Raw genomic sequence first — 27148 nt, forward strand, 5'->3', positions numbered from 1 at the left:
ACTAATCCCTTGTCTATGTATGTTTCTTTTATGCAAGTCGTAGATGATTTGTATTTTAGAGGGATTGACTTATGTTTGGTAATTTGCCACAAAGCTATGTCTTGCTGAAAAGTAAAACATGCTTCTGAATTTGGACTTTCGTAATTGCACCAGCACTGTAAGTTTCATTGTAATAGGGGTAATTGTTTTTATACAGCTCCAGTTCTTCTCCATCTAGGTAGAAAAAGATTAATTAATAAAGAGAAGTTCTGATTTTATAACAATTTGCACATATTTGTGACATTTGGAGCTCAAAGAAGTTCTTAATTAATTTGTTAGTGACCCTAAAAAAATAATAATATTAATTTGTTAGTGGATGATGTAGGTATGGATGTTATCGCCCATGGGGTCATTCCCTGTCAAGAAAACATAATAATTGGCAAATAACATGGTGGCGCTATGCTCAGGAATCTGTCCTATCAGATGTCCGCAAGAAGTTGAAGAAAACGTCATGGAGATATTTGGGAGAACGGCTGTAAGTTCATTTACCTGTAATTGAGGCATGGCATTGTTTGGGGCTATCTTGCACTCTGGTATGCAAATACAATAGTCTGTTTATACTTAGGCTCCTGATTTCTGACACAAAATTGAAAAGGTTAAAAACTTAAAAAACACTTGGATAATTTTATACCCTTGTGTATTATCATTTCTATTGTGTACTGGTGTTTGCTTACCTTTTGGGACTAAAAAGCATATCTTTAACAGATAGAAAATCTTACTTCTTAAAAGATCTAAACTCTGATTACAGGGAACGCCGTCGGAAGTATATTAACTTGTACAAGATTAAACTGGACTTTCTTCAGCAAGAACAGGTATTTTCTTCTTTTTCAGAAATTTTAGTTTTGTCCTGTTTCGCTTCTGTCCTAGCCTACTGCATAATTTTATTCTCTGACATTATGTTCTTTGATGCGGATTTTCATTTTGATTTCTTGGAAAAAACTGTCCTTTTCTGATACATTATTTTTTAATCCATTTTTTTAATTCAGTCAATTGATGAATTTATTGTTCGAGAATTGGAGCAAATGGAGAAAGAATCTGATATAGATGATATCTTATGCTATAGGTCGGCTGGTGAGCATGAGCTGCAGGTAAATATTTGTACTTTAGTATACTGTGAACTCTTATAATCATTCTATCAAATTTGATGTATAAGCAATTTGGATGTTTTTGCAATTAATTTCCTGTTCTGCAGGGCATCTGTGAGATATTTACTCATGTGCGACTTGATGATTACATGTTTCCGTTTGCAATATTTTTTGACATGGTAATTACTTTTTTGTTTTGCTTCAGGAAGTTTTATCAAGATCCTCATCTTCAACAAAGGGAACAAACAGCTCCAATTCCTTTGATAAGTCACGCAATGATGAACTGTCATCAGGCAGATCCAAAGGATGGCTAAATTGGCTATCCCGTGGCATGCTTGGTGCTGGTGGAACAGATGATTCCACTCAATTTTCTGGTATTGTTTCTGATGAAGTTGTGAAGGTAACTTCCCATGGTGGCTTGATCGTGAATGATTAAAATATAGGGTTAATTCCATATGAAATCACCACATTTACACGTTTTTTCATTTTAATCACATTCTTTAAAAAGTGTCAAATAAAATCACCACCTTTCATTTTTTTTGCAAATCTATCACCAATGAGAAAATTCGGTGTCTTTTTCCTTTCAAATAAATGTCCTAATCTAACTAATGCCCTAATTAACACAAAAAATATCTTCCTTTTACTCTTTTCTTATTGATTCCGGTTGTCGAGTCAACAAAAACACACCGAATTTTCACATTCGTGATAGATTTGCAAAAAAAATGAAAGGTGGTGATTTTATTTGACACTTTGTAAAGGACGTGATTAAAATGAAAAAACGTGTAAAGGTGGTGATTTTATATGGAATTAACCCTAAAATATATCTAATACTAATCTAGCTTATCATCGTTTGCTTAGGATATTTATGAAGCTACAGAGTTCCATCCTTTTGTATCATCTAGTGCGAATGCGAATGCTGATGCAAGCGATAAGATGTTCGCATTTGCAATTAAGTTAAGCATAGGTCAAGTTGCTGCAGCTCTTCAAAGCAAGTATGTTTACATATCCTCCATACTTTCTTTCTATCAAAAGGAAAAAGGTACTGATAAGCTCTTGTGGTTATATAGTCCAAGAATATCTAAGCTTTTCTGGTCATTGCCGTCTCACTAAAGCTCTTATAGTCATAAAAAAGTACAAAAACGACCATGCCGTTAACTCCGTCTGAAATTCTGCTATTTAATAACCGGGGCAACTCAACTTCTTCCTTATTTCCTCTTTTTCACTTCTCACAATTTCCAATTCTTATCCTTTTCTTTTCATCATAAAATCCTAAACCAAAACCCCAGAATTTCTCAAATTTTCATAATTAAATTTATATGTAAAGAAGAAAATGAGTAAGATTTTATTTTTAATAATTCAACGGTGCTGTACACCTCTCTGTTCAAGCTGTCGATGTTGAGGACAGCCCTCCATTCTATCCGTAACTGCTCCAGAATCCATCTAGACGGTTTATGCCAAACGTTACAATTTGTTTTGCATTTTTTTTTATGTTTTTCCATTAACAGTTTTGGGACATCTCTAAAAATTCTGATGCTTATGAAGAATGACAAAGCAAAACTGTCTGGCTGATGAACTCACCGGCAAATTGGAAAAGCAGAAATTTAGAATCAACGAGACAGTAGCAATTCACACAACAACTAAGGGAACCCGGAATTGCAAAATCCAAATCAATCCCCAACTATGAGCAAATAATCAAAGATTTCAAAGCAAATGATAAAAATGCTGGAACTGTTTTAATTACAGCAATTAAGAGTAATATATGCATAAAAATAAAAAGCCAGATAAAAATTATTACCTTTGACTAGAAAGAGCAAACAAACTTGGAGATCAGATGGGGAACTAGTTCGGCTATAAATGTGAGAGAACAGAAAATAAGTTCTTCAATATTCTCAATAAATTAAAAGTAAGACCCACAAATTTAAAAACTAATAAATAACTTCTGCAAAAATCTGAGGGCTTGTGATTGGAGTTGTTAGTAAACAGAACGAGTGAGTAATTAACAGAATGAATTGAAAAAGATTTTATGATGAACAGAACGAATTGGGAAAATTTAGGGTTCTAGGTTTAGGATTTTTCCGGCAAAAAAAAAGGTTCAGGATTTTACGATGACAAGGAGACGGGGAATGGAAATTGCGAGAAGTGAAAAATAAAAAGATGAGGTGCTCGGGTTAATAAATAACAGAATTTTTAGATGGAGTTAACGGCAGGGTCGTTTTTGTACTTTTCTTGGATGAGCTTAAGGGCTTAAGTGAGACGACAATGATCATAAAGGCTTAAATATTCATGGGATACGACCACATGGGCTTATCGCTACCTTTTGCATTATCAAAATTAATTACTGTCATGGTCGCACACCCAGTTACTACAGTTGTACTGTTTATGATCTAGTCTATTCACCAATGTGGCGAAACAAATTTAGTAGATAATAATTTACCTGAATCGGTTACTGAATCGGATGCAAATTGGCTGAATCATTAGAATTGCTCGATTGCACTCATTCTTTCTATCTGAAAGTATAACAAAACTTGGTGTCAGTTTTGTTATGATGAAAGTATTGATAATCATCGCTTTTTACATTATTGCTTAATTATGCTCCTATCCTATGCATTTTTTTGGTGGTGATTTTCCACTATCTTACAGGCAGTTGGTAACACCAACTGTAAGGTATCAATTTTTTTGTAAGAAGCTCTTGCCCTTACTGTTTTGGTTCTTCTTTCCAATGCAAGCTTTTGGTCGTTGTTTTCAATGCCATATCGGTAGTTAGTCATATCTACTTAATGACTGTTTGCTAAATTGCAACCTCTTTGTGATTTTCTTGCTTGTTTTAGTATCTAATTAGCTGTGATTCACAGGTATTTCAGTCAAAAAATTGCTGTGCTGAATTTGGAAAATGCAGTTATGGAATGTAAACTTTGGGATGAAGTAGCAGGATTTAGTTTCTTCATTAATTCAGGAAAGGTGGTTTATCCATACAATGGGAGAGTGGTTCTACAAATAGGAAGGGTATGTATTCTATTTTGTGATAAACGTTTCAATATGTATTGGATACTTTGGACTTCTTGTGTTTCTATTTTGCGGGGTTCGTCTCTTTTTCTTTCTTTGTTTCATTGGAAGCAAATGGTTTAGGTTGCAATTTATTTAATAGCTGATTCTCTGATTTCTAGGACATACTGAGTTCGGAAGAAAAAATAGCTTTTTGTCTCCTTGGAGCATGTCCCTAGAACTGTTGACATTAATTTATACTCCCTCCGTCCCGTAAAGATAGAAAAAGCACCCATTTTACAAGAATTAAGAAAGTAGTTATTTATAGATAAGTTGTGATAATTTGTCTAAATTACCCTTTGTAATCAATTAGTTATGTACATTTTCCAAAGCCACTTTACTAATTATAGCACTTACAACTCATTTATTTATCTTTTCAAAATATGCATTTAATGTTTTATGATAAGCATGTAGGGGTATTTTGATAATTTTTAACTTAACTAACTCCACTTTTTCTATTTTTATGGGACAAAAAAAGGTGGTACTTTTTCTATTTTTATGGGATGGAGGGAGTATTTCTTTCAAAGGTTTGATACTTAGTGCTTGGTCCTGTAGGGTTGTGATTAGTACTGCTGTTAAATAATCAAGTAAATGTTACCAGTCTGGATTCTGGATCTTCCACAAGAAGTGTAATCAGAAACACAGGTTGAGGAATTCTCAATGAATTGTATTAGAGAAATCAATAGGTATTTATACACAAGTAGATGCTAAGAGAAAGGAAAGCAATTCCTAAGATTAAGCTAATCTAATCCCTATAAACATGCTAATCTAATCCCTATAAACATGCTGCCATATATGATGTATTCACACTAAGTATTCACACTATAATTCTAACACTCCCCCTCAAGCTGGAGCATAGATATTTGTCATGCCCAGCTTGTTACAAATATAGTTTACCCGAACCCCATTCAAAGCTTTGGTAAAGATATCTCCAAGTTGTTCATTGGTGCCAATGTAGTCTGTAGAAATGATGTTGGCTTCTAGTTTTTCACGAACAAAATGGCAGTCAACTTCAATGTGCTTGGTACGTTCATGGAATACGGGATTGGAAGCAATATGAATAGCTGCTTGATTATCACACAATAACTTTGCTGGAGTGTTGATCTTGAATCCAAGTTCGGACAAGAGATGACGAATCCATATAATCTCACACACAGATTGAGACATCGCTCGATATTCAGATTCCGCACTAGAACGAGAAACAACATGTTGTTTCTTGCTTTTCCAAGAAACAAGATTACCTCCAACAAAGACACAACAACCAGTAATGGATCTTCTATCATCCTTGTCTCCTGCCCAGTCTGCATCAGAGAAACACTCAATCTCAGTATGACCATGATTCTGGTAAAGTAATCCACGTCCAGGTGTCCCTTTTAAGTAACATAAAATCTGCTCAAGTGCATTCCAGTGATCAATGGTAGGAGAGGACATGAACTGGCTGACAACACTAACAGAATAAGAAATATCAGGTCTTGTTACTGTAAGATAATTCAGCTTCCCAACCAAACGCCTATATTTTCCAGGGTCTGCAAAAGGCTCTCCTTCTGTTGTGAGATGAGAGTTTGGAGTCATAGGCGCACCACATGGCTTGGCTCCAGACTTTCCAGTTTCTGCCAACAAATCAAGAACATATTTCCTTTGAGATAGGAAGATCCCTTTCTTGCACCTTGATACTTCAATTCCCAAGAAATACTTTAGAGCTCCCAAATCTTTCGTTTGAAAGTGATCATGAAGAAATGTTTTCAGAGATGAGATTCCTGAAAAATCACTTCCAGTAATGATAATATCGTCTACATAGACAACAAGAAGGATGATACCTGAAGAGGAACGCCTATAGAAAACCGAGTGATCACAATTGCACTTCTTCATCCCAAACTTCTCAATTACTTGACTGAACTTACCAAACCATGCTCGAGGACTCTGTTTCAACCCATATAGAGATTTACGAAGATGACAAACTTTGCCATACTCCCCCTGAGCAACAAAACCTGGTGGTTGCTCCATATAAACTTCCTCTTGAAGGTCACCATGTAAAAAGGCATTCTTGATATCGAGCTGATGTAGGGGCCAATCAGAACTAGCTGCCATTGAGATGAAAAGGCGAATAGAAGACATTTTGGCCACTGGTGAAAAAGTGTCAGAATAATCAACCCCATAGGTCTGAGCATAGCCTTTTGCGACAAGGCGAGCTTTTAGACGAGCAACCGAACCATCAGAATTAAGTTTTACAGCAAACACCCATCGGCAACCTACAGATTTCTTTCCCACAGGCAAATGTACCAAATCCCAAGTATCATTAGCATCTAGAGCATTCATTTCTTCCATCATTGCCTTTCGCCATCCAAGATGGGATAAGGCTTCCGACACAGATTTTGGAATAGATGTAGAATCAAGTGAAGCAATAAAACATTGTGAAGGGGAAGATAAATATTTGTATGAAACGAAAGCAGAGATAGGATAAGTACATGATCGTTTACCTTTGCGTAGGGCAATAGGAAGATCATCGGTATCATGACTTGACTCAGAAGGAGGATCTTCAGCCGAAACAGGAATTGGTATTGGACTAGAAGCCGGAGGTTGCTGACGTCGTGAGTAAACTTGAGTAATAGGTGGCTTGGGCTGTTGCTGAGGTAATGAAGTAGGATGAATGTGATAAACCAACATATCATTATCAATAATATCATCCGAATTCGAAACATTAGTGGACATAGGAAAGAAGGGGAGATGTTCCATAAAAGAGACATCATAAGACACAAGATATTTATCAAGAGAAGGGGAAAAACAACGATACCCTTTTTGAAGGCGAGAGTACCCGAGGAAGACACATTTTAGTGATTTCGGATCAAGCTTAGTAACATGTGGACGAACATCCCTAACAAAGCAAGTACTCCCAAATATACGAGGTGACATGTTAAATAATGGTTTATCAGGAAACAGAATACTGTAAGGAGTCTCACCATTCAACACGGCAGAAGGCATGCGATTGATCAGAAAACATGCTGTAGAAATAGCATCTGCCCAGAAAGGTTTTGGAACCTGCGTTTGAAACAAAAGAGCTCTAGCAGTTTCAAGAAGATGACGATTCTTACGCTCAGCTACACCGTTTCGTGAAGGTGTATTAACACAAGAAGTTTGATGAATAATACCATTCTGAGACATAAAAGTTTGAAAAGGACCAGACAAGTATTCTTTAGCATTGTCACTTCGTAAAGTATGAACTGAAACATTAAATTGGTTTTTAACCTCAGCACAAAAAGCAGTAAAATGTGTAAACAATTCAGAACGATGTTTCATTAAATATAACCAAGTGGTTCGAGAATAATCATCCACAAAAGTCACAAAATATCTAAAACCTGGTTTAGACACAACAGAGCAAGGACCCCAAACATCAGAATGAACTAATTCAAACGGAAAATTAGACCTTTTATTGACTCGAGGAGCAGAAGACAAACGATGATGTTTTGCAAATTGACATGACTCACAATCTAAGCTAGACAACTTTTGAAACTAGGGGCACATCTTTTTCAGCAGAGGTAAAGAAGGATGTCCCAACCGACAATGCTCATCAAAAGGGGTGGATACAGTAGAGCAAGCAACAGGTCTTCTAACGGTTGTATCCAAAACGTAGAGACCACCAGATTCCCGTCCACTACCAATAATCTGCTTCGTCATAAGATCCTGAAACAAACAATGATCAGGGAAAAATGAGATAGAACAATTAAGAGAGCGAGTAAGCTTACTCACAGAAATCAAATTAAATGAAAAACCAGGCACATTAAGAACATTTGAGAGTGAAAGTGATGAAGTTGGATTAATAGTACCAGAACCAGTAACCGAAGAGTGAGTGCCATCAGCTACGGTAACGTGGGAAGGAAAAGTATCATTATAAGAAGTGAATAGTTTAGAATTACCTGTCATATGATCTGTAGCACCAGAATCAATGACCCATTTTGAAGACGAAGAAGCGAGGCATTTATTGGAATTACCTGACTCAGCAATAGCAGTGACAGACGAAGAACGCTCTGAAGCTAATGATTCTTGATACTTGGCATATTCTTCCGCAGTAAGAGTGTAAGATTGAGCAGAGGGTGTAGCAGGGGATGTAACATCAGTAGTAGCAACCTGAGCAGACCGATACCGTTTCTCCTTGGCCTTTAGAAGAGGACAAGTTCGGTTAGTATGACCAGGCTCATGACAATAATAGCATTCAACAGGTTTGCTTCCATCATTTGGACTTCGCATGTCCCGGGTGCTCCCCTTTGTTAGACCCTTAAAAGAGCGGTCAGAAGTATGCCTTTGGCTATAAAGAGCGCTAGAAGGAGGAACAGAAGGAGTGGCTGAAAGAACTAGATTACTGCGCAAAATACGAGTCAGAGCCTCCTCACCATCAGGAATTTCAGCACTAGAGAGAATCTGAGAAGTGACTCCTTCATATTCTGAACCGAGTCCACATAAAAATCGGAGAACAAACATTTGTTCTCGTTGAGCTTGAAGGACAGTAATATCTGTGCTCAGAGGTAGCAATTCATTTAATTGCTCAAAGGTGTCCTTTAGCTGCATATAGTACTCCTGAACAGATTGCCCTTGGCGATCAGTAGTATAAAACGACTTATATGTATCATATAAGCGAGAAACATTACCCTTTCCAGCATACAAAGACTTCAAATAATGCATAATTTGTTTGCAATACCCACAATGACGAACCAAGCTAACAATCTTAGCATCAATAGAGTTCTTGATGCCAAGTAAGAGACAAGCATCATCAGCCATCCAATCTTCATCATCTGTTTTCGGGTCATCAGTCAAATGACGTGATTTTCTGATACTCCGAAGATACAACGTAACATTAGTGGACCAATCAACATAATTGGACGCCCCAGTCAATTTATGATCAGTAATCCTAGGAGATACTGCCATAATACCACTAACCATAGGTTTATTAGGTTCATTTTTCTTTCCTTCAGCCATATTATCACACCAAATAATAATTTGAGCAATCACAAAAAAAATAATACAGCAGCAGCCCCTTATCACAATATAGGTTCACCAAAAAAAAAAATATCACAGTAACTGAAAACTGACCAGATGGGTAGGCTGGAAATAAAGTGCGGATACGGAAAATATAGGTCGGAGGTTGAACGGTGGCCGGAGGGGAGCCCACGCGCCGGCGCGTGGCGGAGAGTGGCTGGAGGACGGTGGCGCGTGGAGGCGCGTGACTGAAGGGATGGCGGCGGATCCGCAGATTCTGGCAGGTCGGCGGGATGCGAGTCTGATGGGTGGGGCGGTGAGATCAGGTGTCGACCAAAGGTTGGTCGCACGAAGAAACAGATTGCTGAACTAGGGTTCCTGAACTAACAGTGTTTGCACACAGGGGCAAACCAAGAAAAGAAGAAGAAGGATCTGCACACTAGGGCAGCTTTGATACCATGTAATCAGAAACACAGGTTGAGGAATTCTCAATGAATTGTATTAGAGAAATCAATAGGTATTTATACACAAGTAGATGCTAAGAGAAAGGAAAGCAATTCCTAAGATTAAGCTAATCTAATCCCTATAAACATGCTAATCTAATCCCTATAAACATGCTGCCATATATGATGTATTCACACTAAGTATTCACACTATAATTCTAACAAGAAGTATGTATGATAATTACTAAGGAATACACATAAGGATTCGGTGTCCATTATCGTGCTTGGTCTTAAAATTTAGTTGAGCAAGTAAGAGTTTTATCATTCTGACAACATGTCTGTATTTGGTAAGGGCATAATTAAAAATCAGAATCGTGTTCTTTATTTAAATTACATGTATTATAGCTGTTTGATTTAGCCAGAGGCACTTATTTCAAGAGGTGTAGCAGAAAGGTAGAGTGAGAGTCTTTATAATAAATTAGCCAAGGACTACATGTAAACAACATAAAGTGCCAACAAGATTTTATGTGCTGGAACTTTGTCTTCTACTAATGGGAATTGGTTCAATTTATCCGGTCTGGCTTCTTGGACTGGTCAGATACCTTTTTTAATCACTTCAAAGTAAATTAATTTATTGATGTCCTTGGGAGTCTTAGAATTCCATGTCGGATTCTTTCTTTTGTAGCATATCAAGCCTGAGTAAAAGAAATGCCATGTTCCAATATTTACTTCCTTATATCTGATATTTCTGTTAGATGGGGTCTTATTTTGGTATTCTTGGATTTAATGTTTGCTTGTGGCATAAGTCGCACTGTAGGCTTTGATTGGTGCTTGAGTTGCACAACTGTCGTATTAATTTTGCTTCTAGCAATATAGAAATTAATTTTGTTGTTTTTTGCAATATAGAAAAAAATTAGAACTTTGTTCTTTTTAGTCTCTCACAGAGAAAAAATTACAGGAAGATGAGCTAATTCCATGTAAAGTCCAAGTGGATCTGTCACCAAAGCAAGAAGTTGAACTATTAGTGAAGGTTTTGTCCATTTTCATTCCTAATTCGTTGAACATTCGCTATTAATGTTACTAAGCCATATCTGTATATGCAGGTTATGATTCAACATATAGAAGTTACTTATGATGTGGAATTTTTTCTAAAACTCATGGAGTTCTTCAGTGTGTTGAAATCTTTTGAACCTCAGCAAAGAAGAGTGAGTGATTTTTTTGTTCAGCGTCTAATCATTCCCGTGTGTAATGATTGCGTTAGCATTGGTAGATCTTTACATGGATGACTTTTATTTCCTCACCCTTCTAGTGTGTCCTTCATTATTGACTGTATTGCTCAAGTGATTGTGTATTGTTGTTTCTGCTTCAGGTTTTTTTGTCCTTAAATGGATTTAAGGATGTCAAAACACGCTTGTTATCAAAGGCGGAGTAAGTTCTTTTTCCACTTTAAATGTCGGTTGCTTTTGCTACAAATAGCTTCCGTACCAGTAGAGCTGCCATCTTTTGCTTACAATTCTATATCTAGTCGATGCTTATTATGCTTATATCTATTATTTTTGCAGATATGCTTTGTCAAATCAGAAACAAACCAGTTGGGATATAAGCATCTTGAATATTTCTATTAATCTTCTTGGGAGAGATGCCATTTTAGGCAACATTCATTTGGTACCTAGTTACTTGAATTTTTCCTGGCACATCATTCAACTAGTATATTAACTTTTTGTTAATTTATAACTCAACTTGCAATGACATGGGTATTACTTGATATGGAACTAGAAAACTCTTCCAACTTGAGATACTCCTTCAGTCCTTCTATATGTCAATATCATATGCTCCTCATAGCATATGAGCTTATTTCATTTATTTGAAAATTAAAGTTGTATCTAGGCTATGCATCAACCTATTAAGTTAATGTCCCCTTTGTGGTTAGGCCCACACTCCAAGTTGATAATGTTTGTTGGATGAGTTTTAGCTTGTTGGAATGGTTTGCAATACGAAGTTTATGATTTTTGTAAAATCTTAAGTTGTATTGGGCTTTGTGTGCATTTCTTCTACATATGTAATGCCAAGGTGTTTGCTAGAGACATAGTTGGTGTCTCACCTAACAGTTTAAAATTTTGATTGATTGTTCATTTGAAATGATATTTCTCTATGATCGAATCGATCCTTGACAGCCTCATTTGTTTGGTTAAATGTTTGAGCACAATATAAGGCGTTCGCATTGCTTGTTCACACTTCAAGTTGATTAAGCATTTGCATGCGGGTGTGTTTTGGTAACTCATCTAACTGTTCAGCTTTTGGGTTGATTGTTTATTTGATACTGCCCAAACTTGAAATGGTTATTTGTGCAATACAATGATTAAATATATTAAAGACCGATGGATACGCTTAAAAGATGGAACTCCAACCTCCAGCAGCAAAATAAGTAATTTTTTTCCCTAGGCCTTTGATTGGATTTAGATGCATATCCAGTTTTCCTACATTGACAATGTCACCAATATCTTCTACAACTTTTATAGGTTCATTTTATGTCTTTGATTTTAACATTTCCTAAATTGGTTGACAATTGATGTTAGATATAGTATAAAAGCTCTGGGAAGTGCACGTTTCTAGTTCTTTAGATGTTATGGGCATATAGTAATCCCTGGAGTGATGCAAGATAGGTAAAATAAAAATTTCATCTGGGATCTAGGTAAGCTAAAAATTTCAGCTAAGTTGAAGTGGAAGCTGTGTAAAAATTATTGTTTTGCTGACCATGAACCATGCCAGAAGTTTTAATTACTAAAAACATCATGCTCATATAATTACCATACCAAACATGAGATACTAAGATGAGCATATGAAAATTTATATGAAAAGATTAGGCGGGAATATGTTGAGTTGGGGTGGATTGATATGTTTCAAGCATGATAGTTGGACAAGAGAATGCAATGATATGAAGGGTTGAACTAAGAATTTATAATCACAGGCCTAAATTTGTTTGGGTAAGTGCAACTTAGCTTAGAATAAATATACTAATAGCTGGTTGATAATTTTTTTAATTATGCTGAGTTCTGCACAAATTAAGAACTCTTGTAGTCGGTGCACACCTGCACTTGTAATTGAATGGCTATCAACTTTCAGTAGTTCCACAATTACTCGTTTCACGTAGTTTTAGTATCTTCTGTGGCACTTGTAGGTTATATTATTTATTTTGTCCATCTTCATTATGATAGTCAAAGAGGGATAACTTCTAACTAGATCTCTTGTTATTCACTCTTAGTCCTGACTCTTCTGGTAGTCGATTTGGAGGATTAACTGCTCTGTCATTCAGTATCATTTTAGTCTGATTCTGCATGAGCATCTTTCAAATGCTTGTTGCTTGTATACACATGTCATGTCAATCTTAATATTTTCTGCTGTATTTGGCAGGTTTTGAATTTGGGCTCTCTTCTTTTTACGTCCAAACATGACATGGAGCCTGTCATCTCTAATATTCAGGAACAATCGTATATCCTGAAAATGTTCTCAAAGTCAACTTCCGCTGCTAATTGTTTGAAGGACTTCCAAATTCAAGATCTTTATAATAACTTTTCTGTCAAGCTTGAGAATGTGGAGGTCAGCCCTCTTAGTTTGGTATCCTGGAACACGTGTTGGTTATTTATTTGGCTTATAACTTTAAATTTGGTTTGTGCAGCTAAAGATAGAGATTCCGCAGCATGCTCAAACACTCACTATCTTGGAGAAATTTTGTGCTTCTGTCACCTTTGCAGCTTGTATAATTTCTGATGAACCCAATTTGAAACAGTTGGAGGTAACCAAACTTAATTTTTTGGTAAATTTTTAATGGATATTAAATTCAAATGATTAAGTACATTGTAGTTTGCTACTTTGCTATGTTAATTCCACAGTGCAACAAGAACCAGTGATGTTGAATTTTCTCATCATGTGTTGGGTGTAGCATGAGCTCTGGTATAGACCAGGAAAAAATCATTGCTATTTGCTTTACTCTAGGAGAAAAAAATTAGTCATTTGTTTAGAGGTGCTGTCGGTCTTTTGTAATTTTGTGATCGAGTGATAATATCAGTTGATTGATGCCTATCAATTATTTTTCTCTCTACTTCTACGTTGAAAACTTCCTGTACTACAATTGAAAACTCTTCTTTGTAATAGATAATTCAAAATTTTATTGTAGTTAAAAGAGGTGCTTTGTCAAGGGTTTGCCTTTTATTCATTATCCTAATTTCAGGTCTATGTGATTCTGCCATCAGTTGCTGCTAACTTTAATGTGCCAATTTATGAATCAACAGTAGCATTGTTGGCACATCTACACAGCCTTCATTCAGCTACTAGATCTCTAATATCCAAAAATCCACATTCACTTAATGTCATGGAAAATCAATCTGGGGCTTCCGTTGCTGGTTACTTAATCACTACAAAAATAAATTCATTGAGTTTCCTTGTTGACGTTGCAAATTATGGGGAAAGTAGCTGTCAGCTGATGCTTTTCCTTCAAGAATCAGATATTCGGTATGTTGTATATTGCTGAGATTTGCATGTGTATTTAAGCCTTCTTGCTCAGACTTTCAGCATTAAAATAAATTTTGTGGCTATCATGTGGATTGCAGTTATTCTCATGCAGAATTTGAAGAGTGTATTGTTGATACTAAATTATTAAAGGTCACGGCCTCCTCATCAAAAGGTGAAAATGATGGCTGTATTCTGTTCTCATCTGGAAATCAATTTGCCTCTAGTGCGGGACATCATCAAAATTTTGGATTTGATAGCAATCAAGATGAGAATTGTAGTGACCTGAGACGATTCTCTGAAGGTTTCTTTTATTTGCATTATAAAGGTTATAAAAGTGTAGATTTTGTTTGCCATGAGTATACAATCGGATTGAATGATGTTAATTTCCATTGCTATCCCCATATATTTGGTAGGTTGATTGCGTTCTATGAAAGATTATCTTCATATGGTGCACATCCCACCTGTGATAATCCCTTTAGTCATTTCATGGATCAAAAGGATCCACACAGAAGGCCTGAATTTCAATTTCAAAAGTTTGGTTACTCAAATTTCTTTGCAATGGAGTCTTCCGACTGTGCTGCTATTTCTTTGGAATCCTATCCTTTCATCACAATTTCAAATACTGGTTCTCTCCATGACCTTGAAAGTTCACTTCTTTATTCCATTCCTGACTGGAGAAAATCATTTAAGCTAAGGGATAGGAAAATCAGAAGTTCAAAGTTCAGTCTAAAGGAATCTAAACCTGGTCTTGCCTCACACGGGATGCATACATCTGGAATCAATTCATTTCCTAAAGCAGGAAGTTCACCTGATCAGGATATTTGTAGTGTCAGTATTAGTCTTTCTAGCATAACAGTACATTTCCATGATTCTTCTTGTATTGTTGGAACCATTACAATTCCAACCTCTAGGTCTACTTGTTTAATTTATGCAGAATACATGGATTTTATGTGTTCTATGGAGGGGCTAATCCTCACATCACCATGGTGGACCAAAAATTTCAAAGATTATCTTTGGGGTCCCTCATTGTCAGATCCATCATCTATTCTAAATTTGCGTGTTAGAAAAGGACATGCTGGATCAGTGAATTCCCAACTTGAAGTTAGCATTGGAATTCAGCATGTTTACTGCTTTCTGCCCCCTGAGTATTTGGCTATAATAATAGGCTATTTCTCTTTATCTGATTGGAGTCCAAAAGCTAGTGTGCAGCCAGTTGGTGAAAAAAATGATTATATTGCATCAAGACAAACCGATTCAGTAGTTTATAAGTTTGAGGTACTGGATTCCATATTGATTATGCCTGTGGAGCAAGATGATCATCATTTTCTAAAGATAGAACTTCAACAGCTGTACTGTAGCTTCATTGTTGATTGTTCTCCAGACTGTGTAATGAAGGAAATTCCTCAGGAGTGTTCGGTTCCTATGCATAAAGTTTACAAAGCAAATGACTGTTTAAATATTTTCGGGAGAGATTTATTTCTATCTTTAATCATGTGCGCGGATGGTGAATATGGCTGCTTACTGCTAGATGAAGAAGATTCTGGATGTGGCAATATCATGCTAATTGCACCACTTACTGTTGACATTTGGGTTAGACTTCCATGTGAAGATATACCCCATATCAGTAGCTCTGCTGCGTCCATATGTGTTATGTCAAGGATAGTCAATTGTCAACTTGTTGCTGATGGTAAGCTATATTTGTATTCAAATTTTCCATGGATTTACCAGCTTATTGTTCATCTTTCTGTCTAACATATTTGCATGTTCTTTGTCTTGAATGACAGATTGCTACATGCTGGATGGAATAGAGGCACTAGTGGATGTTATAAATCAATTCACTTCAGTTGGCGATGAGTCAAAATGTTTTACTTCTGATGTCTTATGCTTTTTTCAGTTGAAGAGAAGCCTGAAAGAGAGTGGTGAAGTTTTACCTGTTTGCTCAGGCACGTCCTTTACAGAAGCTCGATGTTATGCAAATTCTGTGTCAATAATTTTGCATCAACGAAGAAAGGACTCGATGGCATCACAACCAATAGCCAAGGTTGATATGCAATTTGATTGCTCTGCATCTTTAATAAATCAGACACCCACATACTTCAACTTGAATTTTTCTACCGTAGCACTTCATTCACTGCTTAATTCTGTCATGATAGCACAATGTGCAAATGATTGTTCAGCTTCATCAGCTCTTCGTATATGTTTCTCAAAGTCTGTTGAAGGTGCCAATGAGTTTTGTATTTCCCTTCCTTATCTCAATATTTGGCTACATGCTATGGAATGGTCCACACTCTCTGATATTTGCAATTCATATTCGAAAAGAATGGCTGAAACTATTTTACTGGAGTCATCATTAAAAAAACATTCGTTGAAAGATACAGCAGATCATTCTGAAAGTGCAGCAGTTGCTGTTTCTCCAAGTTATCCTCCAAAGAAAAGCACTGTGACTGATTGTGTAAATGAGCATGCAGACCAGGATTTGGTTGTCCTTTCTGTGAGGTCAGAAAATGTTGGCCTCACAATTCATTTTCCTGTCCGCAATATTCAAACATCACTTGGTGAAACAGGGACAAGTGAAGTCCAAGATCATGAATCTCCTCATGCTACTGAGGGGAATTGTAAATATGTGGCAGTTACTACACATAGTAGAAATATTGAACTAATGATGGCCGGTAAACTTGTGAAACTTAATTTTGTTCTTGAGAAAATAAGTGGTAACGTGGAGATCATGAAGGACCACAACGTTACGACTTGGCCTTTCTTTCAGATTTCTGAAGTTAGCGTGGCGACTGAGATCTGTAATAATCAGATGGACCTTGTTGATATCAAACTGGATGTTGATGTTGGTCCTTTAGATTTGTGGCTTTCTCATCAAGTATTATGTTTCTGGTATGGTGTACAGTGTGACATTCCCAAATCAGAAACTTCCCAATCTTCATTCGGAAGTGTGAGTTCAAAAATGCAGCTAAAGAAAGTTTCACTGCTGATATCTGATGAAAGGGTAATGTGAGTCTGACTTGGTTATTTTGTTTGTTTGTGCAGAAAAATTGGTTAATGAATGCATAATTTCTTGAAGTTCTTTTTTTTTTTTAGTATGGCCCTTTCTTTCTTAGTTTTATTTAACATGAATAATTTATATTCAAATTCACATAGTTTCTCATGTCTACTCCTAATGTATATTCTGTTTCACATCTTGATATATTAATGCCCACCATATGCAGTTGCACTTATGTGATGTTGTTTGATCTAAATATGGAGGCATTTTATTAAAAAAAGGTTGGAGGCATTTGATTAGTTCTCTTTTGATAATTGATACCTAAGACAACAGAAAATTGTTGAGAGGTAAAGAGTTAAATTGAGGAGCTGGAAAGATGCTTTTAAGATGAGTAATACCACTCCAAAGTTCCATTTTTCTATAGATGCTTGTAGTACTGGAGAATTTTAATACTTTTTGTTCAACTCTCTGTAAGAAAGTTGTCTACTCTACACCTGCTTAGGGAAACTGCCCTTTCTTTACATCCCGAATATGTTTCATGAGAAAGATAGAAAACTTATTCTCCACTCAATTTTGGAAACTGTCAAAACGTTACTTGTATTAAAGTTGGAGAAGATAAAATTTTTGAGAACTTTATTTAGCTCATATAAACATTGATTTTTGAAATTCAATTTCTGAAATGGATTTCTTTGAGGAACCATTGGATTTTATGTTACTTTGATGGTTGTTTTGGTTTGTTCTATAGTTAATCTAAGTGACATAGAGTTGATCAACTGATTAGCCCAAATGCAAGTAATGTTTGTTTTCACATCTGATTGGAAATGATTGATTGTACTTCACTGAACTTGCTCTCTTTTCTGGTCTTCATGGAGATGAGGGTTTGATGTATGTGATATTTTTATTGGAATTTAATTAATTCCATTTGGCACATGGCATTATTTTGTGTATTAGCTGCTTACTTTTCGTCTCTGCTATCTTGCAGTGGAGCTGTGGTGGACCTTTGTTACAAGTTCTCATGAGGAACTCTCTATTACATTTTTTTATCACTGAGAATAATGTGGAGAGCTCAGTGGCAAGTGACCTTGAAGTCAACTACAAAAATATCAATAAGGTAAATGTAAAAATTTAGGACTTAAGTAGCAATTTGCCCCCTCAACTTGTAAGCAATGGATAATTAACACACAAATTAACTTTGTGGTGAATTAGTCATGAACTTGGTGATTGTGAGCAATTCACCCCCATTTTGGAAAATTAGCTCACAAGTTGTGGGGTAAATCGCCAATTTAGGGGACAATTAGCTTACAAGTTGAGGGGCAAATTGCCAAAATGGGGTTAATTGCCCATAATCACCAAGTTCGTGATTGATTTGCCCACAAAGTTAATTTATGTGTTAATTGCCCATTGCTTACAAGTTGAGGGTGCAAATTGCTGCTTAAGTCAAAAATTTAATGTCATCACCCTTGCCCTTATTCCTAAGGATGAACTAATCTTTTATTTCACTTATGCTGGCCTTAGGTCCTATGGGAGCCATTTGTCGAGCCTTGGAAGTTTCAGATAAGCATGACAAGAACAGAGAAAGGAAATGCTCTCCTGGACCCTTCTATTATGACTGAATTTCACCTATCATCAACAGTGCCACTAAACTTAAACTGTACAGAATCTGTTATTGAGGTATGTGTTTGTACAAATTGCATGTTGCTGGCTCCCAGTTTAGCATATGACAGCCTTGTGGCACCCATCTATATGCGCCCATTTTATTATGTTGCTCAGTGCGTCCAAAATACTAGCGAACTTGGAGATCCATCTCAAAAATTGGAAGCTTTTGCAATAGTTTTATTTGATTTCGCACAATTAACCTTGCATATCTGTATTATGTGTATGTTGGCTGTTATTTGACCTCCAAATACTCTCAATAAATACTTAAGTATGTCCTAGTGGATTATGTCCTGGTGGACTCGTGATAGAATGTTACTGCTGAGACAGAAATTGTAATTTAACCATAAAAGTTTTTGCCAAACTAATTAAGTGTAGCTCAATTGTTGCTAGAGTCGGTCTTGAATTTGAACCCGACTCAGAGCAAGATTTTCAAGAAGAAAATGTTTTTTTTCCCAGCATATAAGTTGGACCTCTCGAGGAATTATTTACATTAATTTTTATTTTAGTGAACTCGACCGCTCTACAATGCATGTTAATATTTGTACTTTTCATGGAAAAGGCTTCATATTCCTAACTTCTGCTTTTACTTAAAAAGTGTATTTTCAGGACTACTGAAATGATTAATGATGCTCGGCATCTCATATCATCTATTGACCCTTGTGAAATTCAGAAATTCTCAAGCCCTCAGTTTACTGATACTATAAATGGAGGGATATATGCTCCCTACGTACTTCAAAACTTGACTTCTTTGCCCCTAGTTTACCATGTTTTGAGAGGGCTGGTTAATGTTGATGAGTATGATATGTCCGTAATGGAGGAAGGAAAATCTGTGGAACCAGGCGCTTCTGTTCCTATTTATCTTATTGAAACCCCCGAGGAGCACCTTGTCCGGTTCAAATCTGTACAGTCTTCTGATCGGCTCAGTGACAAGCAATCAATCGGAGTAGGTCATCATTTTATGATCATACAGCTAGAAGGGATGTCTTTATCTTCAGCTCCTGTTTCAATGGATCTTGTGGGAGTTACCTGTTTTGAGGTTGATTTTTCAAAGGCTTCAAACAGCGTTGAAGTCAGTAAAGCAAGCGAAATTTCGAAGTACAATGCAAAAACTGAAAAGGCTGTTCAATCTGAGACCAATGATGGTTTCACTGTCCCCGTTATTTTTGATGTTTCAATGCAGCGCTATAGCAAGTTACTACGATTGTACTCAACGGTATGCATGGTGTTGATTGGAGATTTTAGTGCTTTGTGGTTATAATGATTTATCTTCTCATTTTCATGGTCATACTTTTCATGATTCAGGTGATACTGTCAAATACAACGTCGCTGCCACTGGAGTTGAGGTTTGATATTCCATTTGGAGTATCTCCAAAGGTATAAAGAAATTAGTTTTTTCCATCTACTGGCTGCTTTGACAGATATGCCTTCTAGTAGGTTCTGCAAATTCTCAGTATTTAGCTATTTTGTTATTACAGATCTTAGATCCTATAAATCCTGGACAAGAGGTTGCCCTACCTTTGCATTTGGCTGAAACAGGTCGTTTAAGGTGGCGTCCACTTGGGAATTCTTACTTGTGGAGTGAATTGCATGACCTTTCAAATATTCTTTCTCAGGAAATCAAGCTCGAATTTCTTAGATCTTTTGTTTGTTATCCAAGACATCCAAGCAGCGATCCATTTCGATGTTGCATTTCAGTTCAAAAAACTAGTGTGCCATCCTCTGGAAAGTCAAAGAAAAGCATACCATGCTATCCTTCTATCACTAAGAAGCAATCAATTGGAATTTCTAATGCTGATTGGAAGCAGTCAAAGAAGAGATTTATTCATCGGGTGACCTTAAGTACTCCATTAGTGCTAAATAGCTATCTTCCAGATGCAATTTCGTTGACCATTGAGAGTGGTGGGGTTACGCATACTGCATTGCTTTCAGAGGTTTGTAGAAAATTTTCTTGAGGATTCTTCTATTGTTACTTTGTTTTATACGAAGTAAATGTTACTTTGTTCACTTATCACCATTGGATGAATAACAATTATTTTCATCCAATGGTTAAATGAACAAATTATACTAAAAACAAAAGTAACCACAGAATTTCCCTTTCTTGAGATGTGGATGTTTTGAGTTTTGCGCCTCTTGCATTATTTATTGAATGAGATGCAATTAGCTAACACCAAAATATGTATTAATTGAATTTCCAGGAAAAAACTTCATTTCATCACATTGATCCTTCACATGACCTGAGTTTGGAGTTCTACATTCAAGGCTTTAAACGTTCAGCTTTGAAATTTCCACGTGCGGAAACATTTAGTTTAATGGCTCAGTTCCACGGAACCAAGTTCTTTCTAACTGAGACAATGATCTTTGATCCTGAATTATCTAATGGTGACATTTATTTATCTATTAGTTTCTTGCGATAAGTTGAATGTTGTGACGTGTTTGTAACAACATTATGTTTTTTTGTTCTAGGTCCACTCTATATTACTGTGGAAAAGATGATGGATGCATTCTCTGGTGCAAGAGATATCTTCATTTGTGTCCCCTTTTTGGTGTATAATTGCACCGGTCTTTCACTCATTATTTCAGAGTCTGCAGCAGAAATGGAAGGAAATAACTACAGTATCCCATCATGTTACTCAATCGAGCATGAATATCTTCAAGATAAGAAACACGGTCTTAGTATTTTTTCTTCTGACCAAGATTTGCGTGGGATAGGTCCACAATTCAGGCATCGAGGGAGGACTTTCATGGAAAATGCCATTGTCTTCTCCAAGAAGAAAGTTAATCCACTCTCATATACATCTATGAAACAGCCTCTCCCTTCTTCTCGTTCTTCAGTACCTTTATACAGGAATGATTCAGTTAGTGAAAAAGCTTCTTCATTTGTGTGCTCAACCAGTGAATCAACATCAAGAGATTCTGCTCTTATTGAAACTGTGCGTGGAAAGGTTGAACCATGTATGTTTTCTCCTTGTGCAATTTCCCGTGCAGGTGAATTTATGGTCAGAGTAAGAAGGGGCTTGCATGGAAATGTTGTGGAAAAAGAACCAAACTCTTCATGGTCAGAACCATTTCTTCTTGTTCCACCAAGTGGATCAAGCACCATACTTGTACCTCAGCCATCTCCCCATGCTGCATTTATCATATCTGTGACTTCTAGTGCTGTTGGTGGACCGGTTGCTGGAAGGACACGAGCCATCACTTTCCAGCCCAGGTGGATTTTTTCCCATGATATTAGAAGGGAACTGTATTTTATATTAGATTGATGTTTAACTTTCCTGGATCTTGAAAGGTGTATTTTCTTCATTCTACAGATATGTTATTAGCAACGCATGCAGCCAAGATTTATGTTATAAGCAGAAAGGAACTGAGGTTTATGTTCATTTGCGCATTGGACAACATTCTCATCTTCACTGGACAGATACAAGGAGGTACTCTATCTACTATAGTTTCTAAACTGCTGAGTGCTGCTTCATCATTTGAATGAAATGATCTAAGGCACATGTTATTGCAAGTACTCCCTGCGTCCCAAATTGATAGGCAGTTTAGGATTAGGACAAACATGAGTAGTAAGAAATTTAGGTTATCTAGTTAAAATGAGTTAATATATGAATTGAATACCATACTTGCCCTCATTTAATGTAGTGGCAACTTTTGTCTTTTTGTGATTTTTGTTGTCTTTCCAAGATATTCCATATAAATTAATGAGGGTATATTTGAGAATTACTTAGTAAAGTAAATATCTAGTGCCTATAATTTGGGACAAAGAAATTTGAAATAGTGCCTATCAATTTGGGACGGAGGGAGTGCTAAATTAACGTGTAGCCCTATTTGAGAGGAAAATTCATGAACTCATCCCCACCAAGATGGGGTTAAAGGGTCGTTAATTCTTTCAGGCGAGATAGAGATGGAACTTTGGGTCTACAATCCAAAATGGATGGAGAGGAATACTTTTTAGTGGCTGTTGTTGTTTCAATTTTGCAATATGCTATAGTTTCCTATGGAATCAATATTTGTACATCTATATCTAATTTCCTACTTAGTGTTCATCTTTCTCAGCCATGGTCTCTTATTCATTTGTTAACCTGTTCTAGGGAGTTACTGCTTTCCGTTCGATTTGATGAGCCTGGTTGGCAATGGTCAGGAAGCTTCTTACCAGATCATATTGGTGATACACAAATCAAAATGAGAAATCATATTTCTGGTACAATAAGTATGATAAGAGTAGAAGTACAGAATGCTGATGTTTCTACTAGGGATGAAAATATTGTTGGAAGCCTCAATGGAGATGCAGGGACAAATTTGATACTTTTGTCAGATGATAACACAGGGTTTATGCCATACAGAATTGATAATTTCTCAAAGGAGGTTGGTAGTAATATCATCTCTCTGTTAAACAATTTACCAGATAGTGCAAGTGAAATTAATACTGTTATATTGAGCTTTCCTCAGAATAAATGATGCTTCTACTGTTACTTTTGTCTGACTCTGCAGCCATGAAATTGTGGAGAGAACAATAGTTTTTCTTCACTTATTTATTCACTTCTTTTTTGTAAATTTTCTCTGTTAACTGGTGTTGCGCTTTTGTTTCGCTTTCTGGTTCATATTCCTAACCTGGGATCCTTGGTTTGATATTCAGTAAATTGCTCCAATATTGTTAGGCCACCTACACTATACATATTGTGGGAGCTAGAGTTGATAATCCAAGTAAAGGAGTCCTGATAGGCACCTTAAACTCAATATTTTTTCCTTCTTTTTCATTTCATTATTATTTTCATAGTAGTTTAGGATAGTTAGGGCACATGTATGTCATTATGCATGCAGCAATCCACCTCACGTTTTACCTCATCAGCAATCCATGTTAATTTTATTTGCTGAAAAGCAGGTTTGCATATTGTTTTTTTTATCTTTTTCATGCTCCACACAATATAGATATACAATACATATTTTCTGCATGCGTTTTATTTAGCTACTAATTCGTAGCTTCTTCATTTGAGGTATTTAAATAAGTATTTTTCTTTCTAGGTTAACAACATGACTGACAATCCATAACATGCATTTTGAAGATTCTAGTTTCAACAAAGATTAGTTCCTGATTGTGCATTTCCTCTTTCAGAGATTACGGATTTTCCAGCAAAGGTGTGAAGCATTTGATACCATTATTCATCCGTACACTTCTTGCCCTTATGCATGGGATGAACCCTGTTATCCACATCGGCTAACTGTTGAGGTATGCACCTGTTTTGTCATTTGTAATGTTATGTATCGTGTTTTGCTGCTCACTGTGAATTCTTTGTATGAGAATAAGGTGCCTGGAGAGCGGGCTATTGGGCTGTTTGATCTTGATGATCTAAGGGAGTATGCACCTGTACACTTAAAGTCAACTTCTGAGGTATCTACTTTTACTCCTAAATTTGTTACAGTATCCAAGGAAGCAGGAAGTGGCTGGGAAAGTTGAAATTATTCATAAGAATAGGGGCAATTCTAATGGAATTGAAATCATCATACATGTGATAGGAAAGGCTATGCCGTAGATACTGAATTTATTAAATTCAAAAAGTTTATTAATTTTGTACAGCGGTTAAAAGAAATCATTTAAACTTTGACGTGATGTGCAAGATAAACATTATAAAGGAGAAGATACTCTTATTTCTTGCATCCAGTTGGCATTTTAAGTTTGAACTAAGTTGTCTTGTCTCCTCTTACAGAAACCTGAAAGAACATTGCTTTTGTCCATCCATGCTGAGAGAACAACTAAGGTTTGTTGCTGACACAAATAAAAATGCTATATTTGTGTATTTACAGAGCTTGATAATATGTTTTCTTTTTTTAGGTGTTCAGCATACTTGACTCAGCTTATCATATTTTGGAAGATGTGAGAGATCCAATTAATTCTTGGTTTCATTTGAAAAGTAAATCTGAGCAGAAACCCAAAATTTTTGTTGATTATAAAGAGAAATTTTCTGTTTCGGTTTCATGCATTGGAATCTCTTTGATGAATGCCAATCCACAGGTAAATTGGTACATACTTTCTTTATCTTTCATTCAGCTTTCTTTTCAAAGTTATTTAGAATTTTTTCTTCACTGTCAGGAATTGCTTTTTGTCTCTGCAAAGGACATTACTCTGAATCTACTTCAGAGTCTGGATCAACAAAAGCTTTCCTTTCAAATGTCTTCATTGCAAATAGATAACCAGTTGCAGACAACACCATTTCCTGTTATCCTGTCCTTTAATCCAGAATATAGAAGTAGTGTGGCTGGTCAGAGAGCCAAAAAGGATCTTACAAACCTGAAAAGTGAACTAATGGGGCAAATTTCATCTGAAAGTGACTGTGAACCCGTTGTTGACCTAGCCATTGCGACATGGAGGAAGAAAGATATTTCCTTTGTTTCATTTGAGTATATAATGCTAAGGTATCTATCAATTTATTGAGTATATTTGTTTTGGTCATTTTACCTGGTTCTCAGTAAACTCTGTTATACGTCTGCAGTGTGGCAAATTTTCGCCTTGAGCTTGAGCAGGAATTTTTATTAAGCTTGCTGAACTTCTTCAGATCTGTATCTTCAAGATTCCAGAGCTCTGTTTTACCCATTTCAGGTCCCTTATGTTATCCACTTATGAACAATACGGGGCTTACACACACACAGAATTATGAATGTGACAAAACCAGAGACAATAATCTGCATGGAATCAATTTTTTTAGATTTAGTAAGAGAAACTCGAGCAGTTCATATCTACCTTCAGTGGTTCCAATAGGAGCCCCTTGGCAAAAAATTTACTTTTTGGCGAGAAGACAGAAAAAGATCTATGTAGAATTGTTTGATTTGGCACCCATCAATTTCACTTTGAGGTCAGTTGCTGGCTTTATTTATGTTTATGTCTACAGTTTGTTTTTTTATTAGTAAATAACAGTTTATTATATTTTTTACAGTTTTTCTAGTTCTCCGTGGCTGTCCAATAATGGTGTCCTTACGTTGGGAGAATCACTTATCCATGTATGTATTATAACAATGATTGCAAAACTAACTATTATTTTTATCATGATGCTATAACATAAATTCTGTTGATTGATCTGGAGTTTTTCTCCAACAATCCAATTGTAATTTCCGTTGTACAACAACTCTTAATATTTCTAGTTGGTGCTAGTTTAAGAGCAAAAATTGATGGAGACAGAGCAATATTTGATATCCTTCATTTAATATGAGTCTATTTCTTCCTTCTTAATAAAAGAAGGATGCTTTCGTCGAAATAAAACATATTGCTCTGTCCTTATCTATTCTTGCTCTGGAAATAGAGCCACCCATATTTTAAATCATAGTTCTCCTTCCTTTGAACTGCCTTTTTAGCTGCTGGAAAACTAAAAATACGATTCCATGTTCTTAACAAGTTATACTCTCGACTCTGGGAAGTTGCTTATAAAATAAAATAAATCTTGATACGGAGAGGTCTGGGATGGTAGAGCAGGGTTGCAGAGCAAGAGCACGAGAGCACCATTTTCTTTATTTATATATACATACACATGTACACACACACACACACACATATATATATATATATATATATATATATATATATATACATACACATGTACACACACACACATATATATATATATATATATATGTGTGTGTGTGTGTGTGTGTGTGTGTGTGTGTATTTGTGCTGCTGTACTTATATAATTTTGACTCCAGCTTTTCCCCTTCACTGCAAAGAGTAAATTTGTAAATATAAAATACTGTGTAGTAATGAATCTAATGATACTTTAATACATATAGTTTTTTATATCAAAACCTAACATCTAAAATTTATATATGTTTAAACATTTCACTGTTTAATCTATATGTAGATTCCTATAATATCTAGTAAAAATAAGAAGAATTGTCGGAGGTGTCCATTGAGGTTGATAATGGGAAAATATAAGAGATAAAACAGTTGTTGCCACTTGCCGCATTTATGGGGTTGTATCTGTTCTTTTTGCTCTTCAGTGTTGATTCGTACCGAAATTGCATAATTTTGAACTGTGGGGCTCAAGCACTTGAGATCAGCTCTTCCTTTATATTTTCTCTATTTTATTTCCTTAATTTTGATAGCGAATTTGCTACTTACGAGAATACTTAATATCACAGAGAGGTCTGGTGGCTCTTGCTGATGTTGAGGGAGCTCGAATTCATCTCAAACAATTGACATTTTCGCATCAGATGGCTAGTTTGGAATCTATGCAGGATTTACTCATCAAGCATTACACTCGTCAACTGCTTCATGAGATGTACAAGGTGAAAACTGGAAAGTTATTTAGCTGGTTCAGTTTGTTGAATTCCAACTCTAGCCTTGCAAAATGTTCTATCCATTGCACGCTGTGTAAACTTTAATCACTGCTCAGCCACCTGTCATGATCTCTGCATATATGAACTGTTTTACC

At 36.1% G+C, this 27148-nt stretch overlaps 1 protein-coding gene across 4 annotated transcripts in view; it reads left to right on the plus strand.

Moving 5' to 3' along the window:
• LOC126677693 (uncharacterized) overlaps positions 1-27148 on the plus strand; it is a 37290-nt gene that overhangs the window by 7329 nt on the left and 2813 nt on the right. For 2 of the 4 annotated variants that reach the window (XM_050372447.2, XM_050372449.1), the window contains 32 exons: positions 365-514; positions 788-851; positions 1026-1127; positions 1330-1524; positions 1983-2116; positions 3977-4127; positions 10512-10607; positions 10681-10782; positions 10947-11005; positions 11140-11242; positions 12989-13174; positions 13254-13370; positions 13806-14086; positions 14185-15773; positions 15871-17084; positions 18061-18189; positions 18594-18749; positions 19330-19947; positions 20037-20108; positions 20210-20665; positions 20930-21113; positions 21198-21942; positions 22043-22159; positions 22823-23096; positions 23845-23958; positions 24037-24120; positions 24437-24487; positions 24562-24741; positions 24820-25142; positions 25220-25579; positions 25661-25724; positions 26856-27002. In XM_050372447.2, coding sequence (XP_050228404.1) covers positions 365-514; positions 788-851; positions 1026-1127; positions 1330-1524; positions 1983-2116; positions 3977-4127; positions 10512-10607; positions 10681-10782; positions 10947-11005; positions 11140-11242; positions 12989-13174; positions 13254-13370; positions 13806-14086; positions 14185-15773; positions 15871-17084; positions 18061-18189; positions 18594-18749; positions 19330-19947; positions 20037-20108; positions 20210-20665; positions 20930-21113; positions 21198-21942; positions 22043-22159; positions 22823-23096; positions 23845-23958; positions 24037-24120; positions 24437-24487; positions 24562-24741; positions 24820-25142; positions 25220-25579; positions 25661-25724; positions 26856-27002 — 8617 coding nt within the window. Of the gene's footprint in view, positions 1-364; positions 515-787; positions 852-1025; positions 1128-1329; positions 1525-1982; positions 2117-3976; positions 4128-10511; positions 10608-10680; positions 10783-10946; positions 11006-11139; positions 11243-12988; positions 13175-13253; positions 13371-13805; positions 14087-14184; positions 15774-15870; positions 17085-18060; positions 18190-18593; positions 18750-19329; positions 19948-20036; positions 20109-20209; positions 20666-20929; positions 21114-21197; positions 21943-22042; positions 22160-22822; positions 23097-23844; positions 23959-24036; positions 24121-24436; positions 24488-24561; positions 24742-24819; positions 25143-25219; positions 25580-25660; positions 25725-26575; positions 26811-26855; positions 27003-27148 lie in introns of those variants that run through there. The other 2 variants (XM_056105401.1, XM_050372448.2) reach the window with 2 other exon arrangements.

The sequence above is a fragment of the Mercurialis annua genome, linkage group LG4 (genome assembly GCF_937616625.2).
Source record: "Mercurialis annua linkage group LG4, ddMerAnnu1.2, whole genome shotgun sequence".
NCBI lineage: Eukaryota > Viridiplantae > Streptophyta > Magnoliopsida > Malpighiales > Euphorbiaceae > Mercurialis > Mercurialis annua.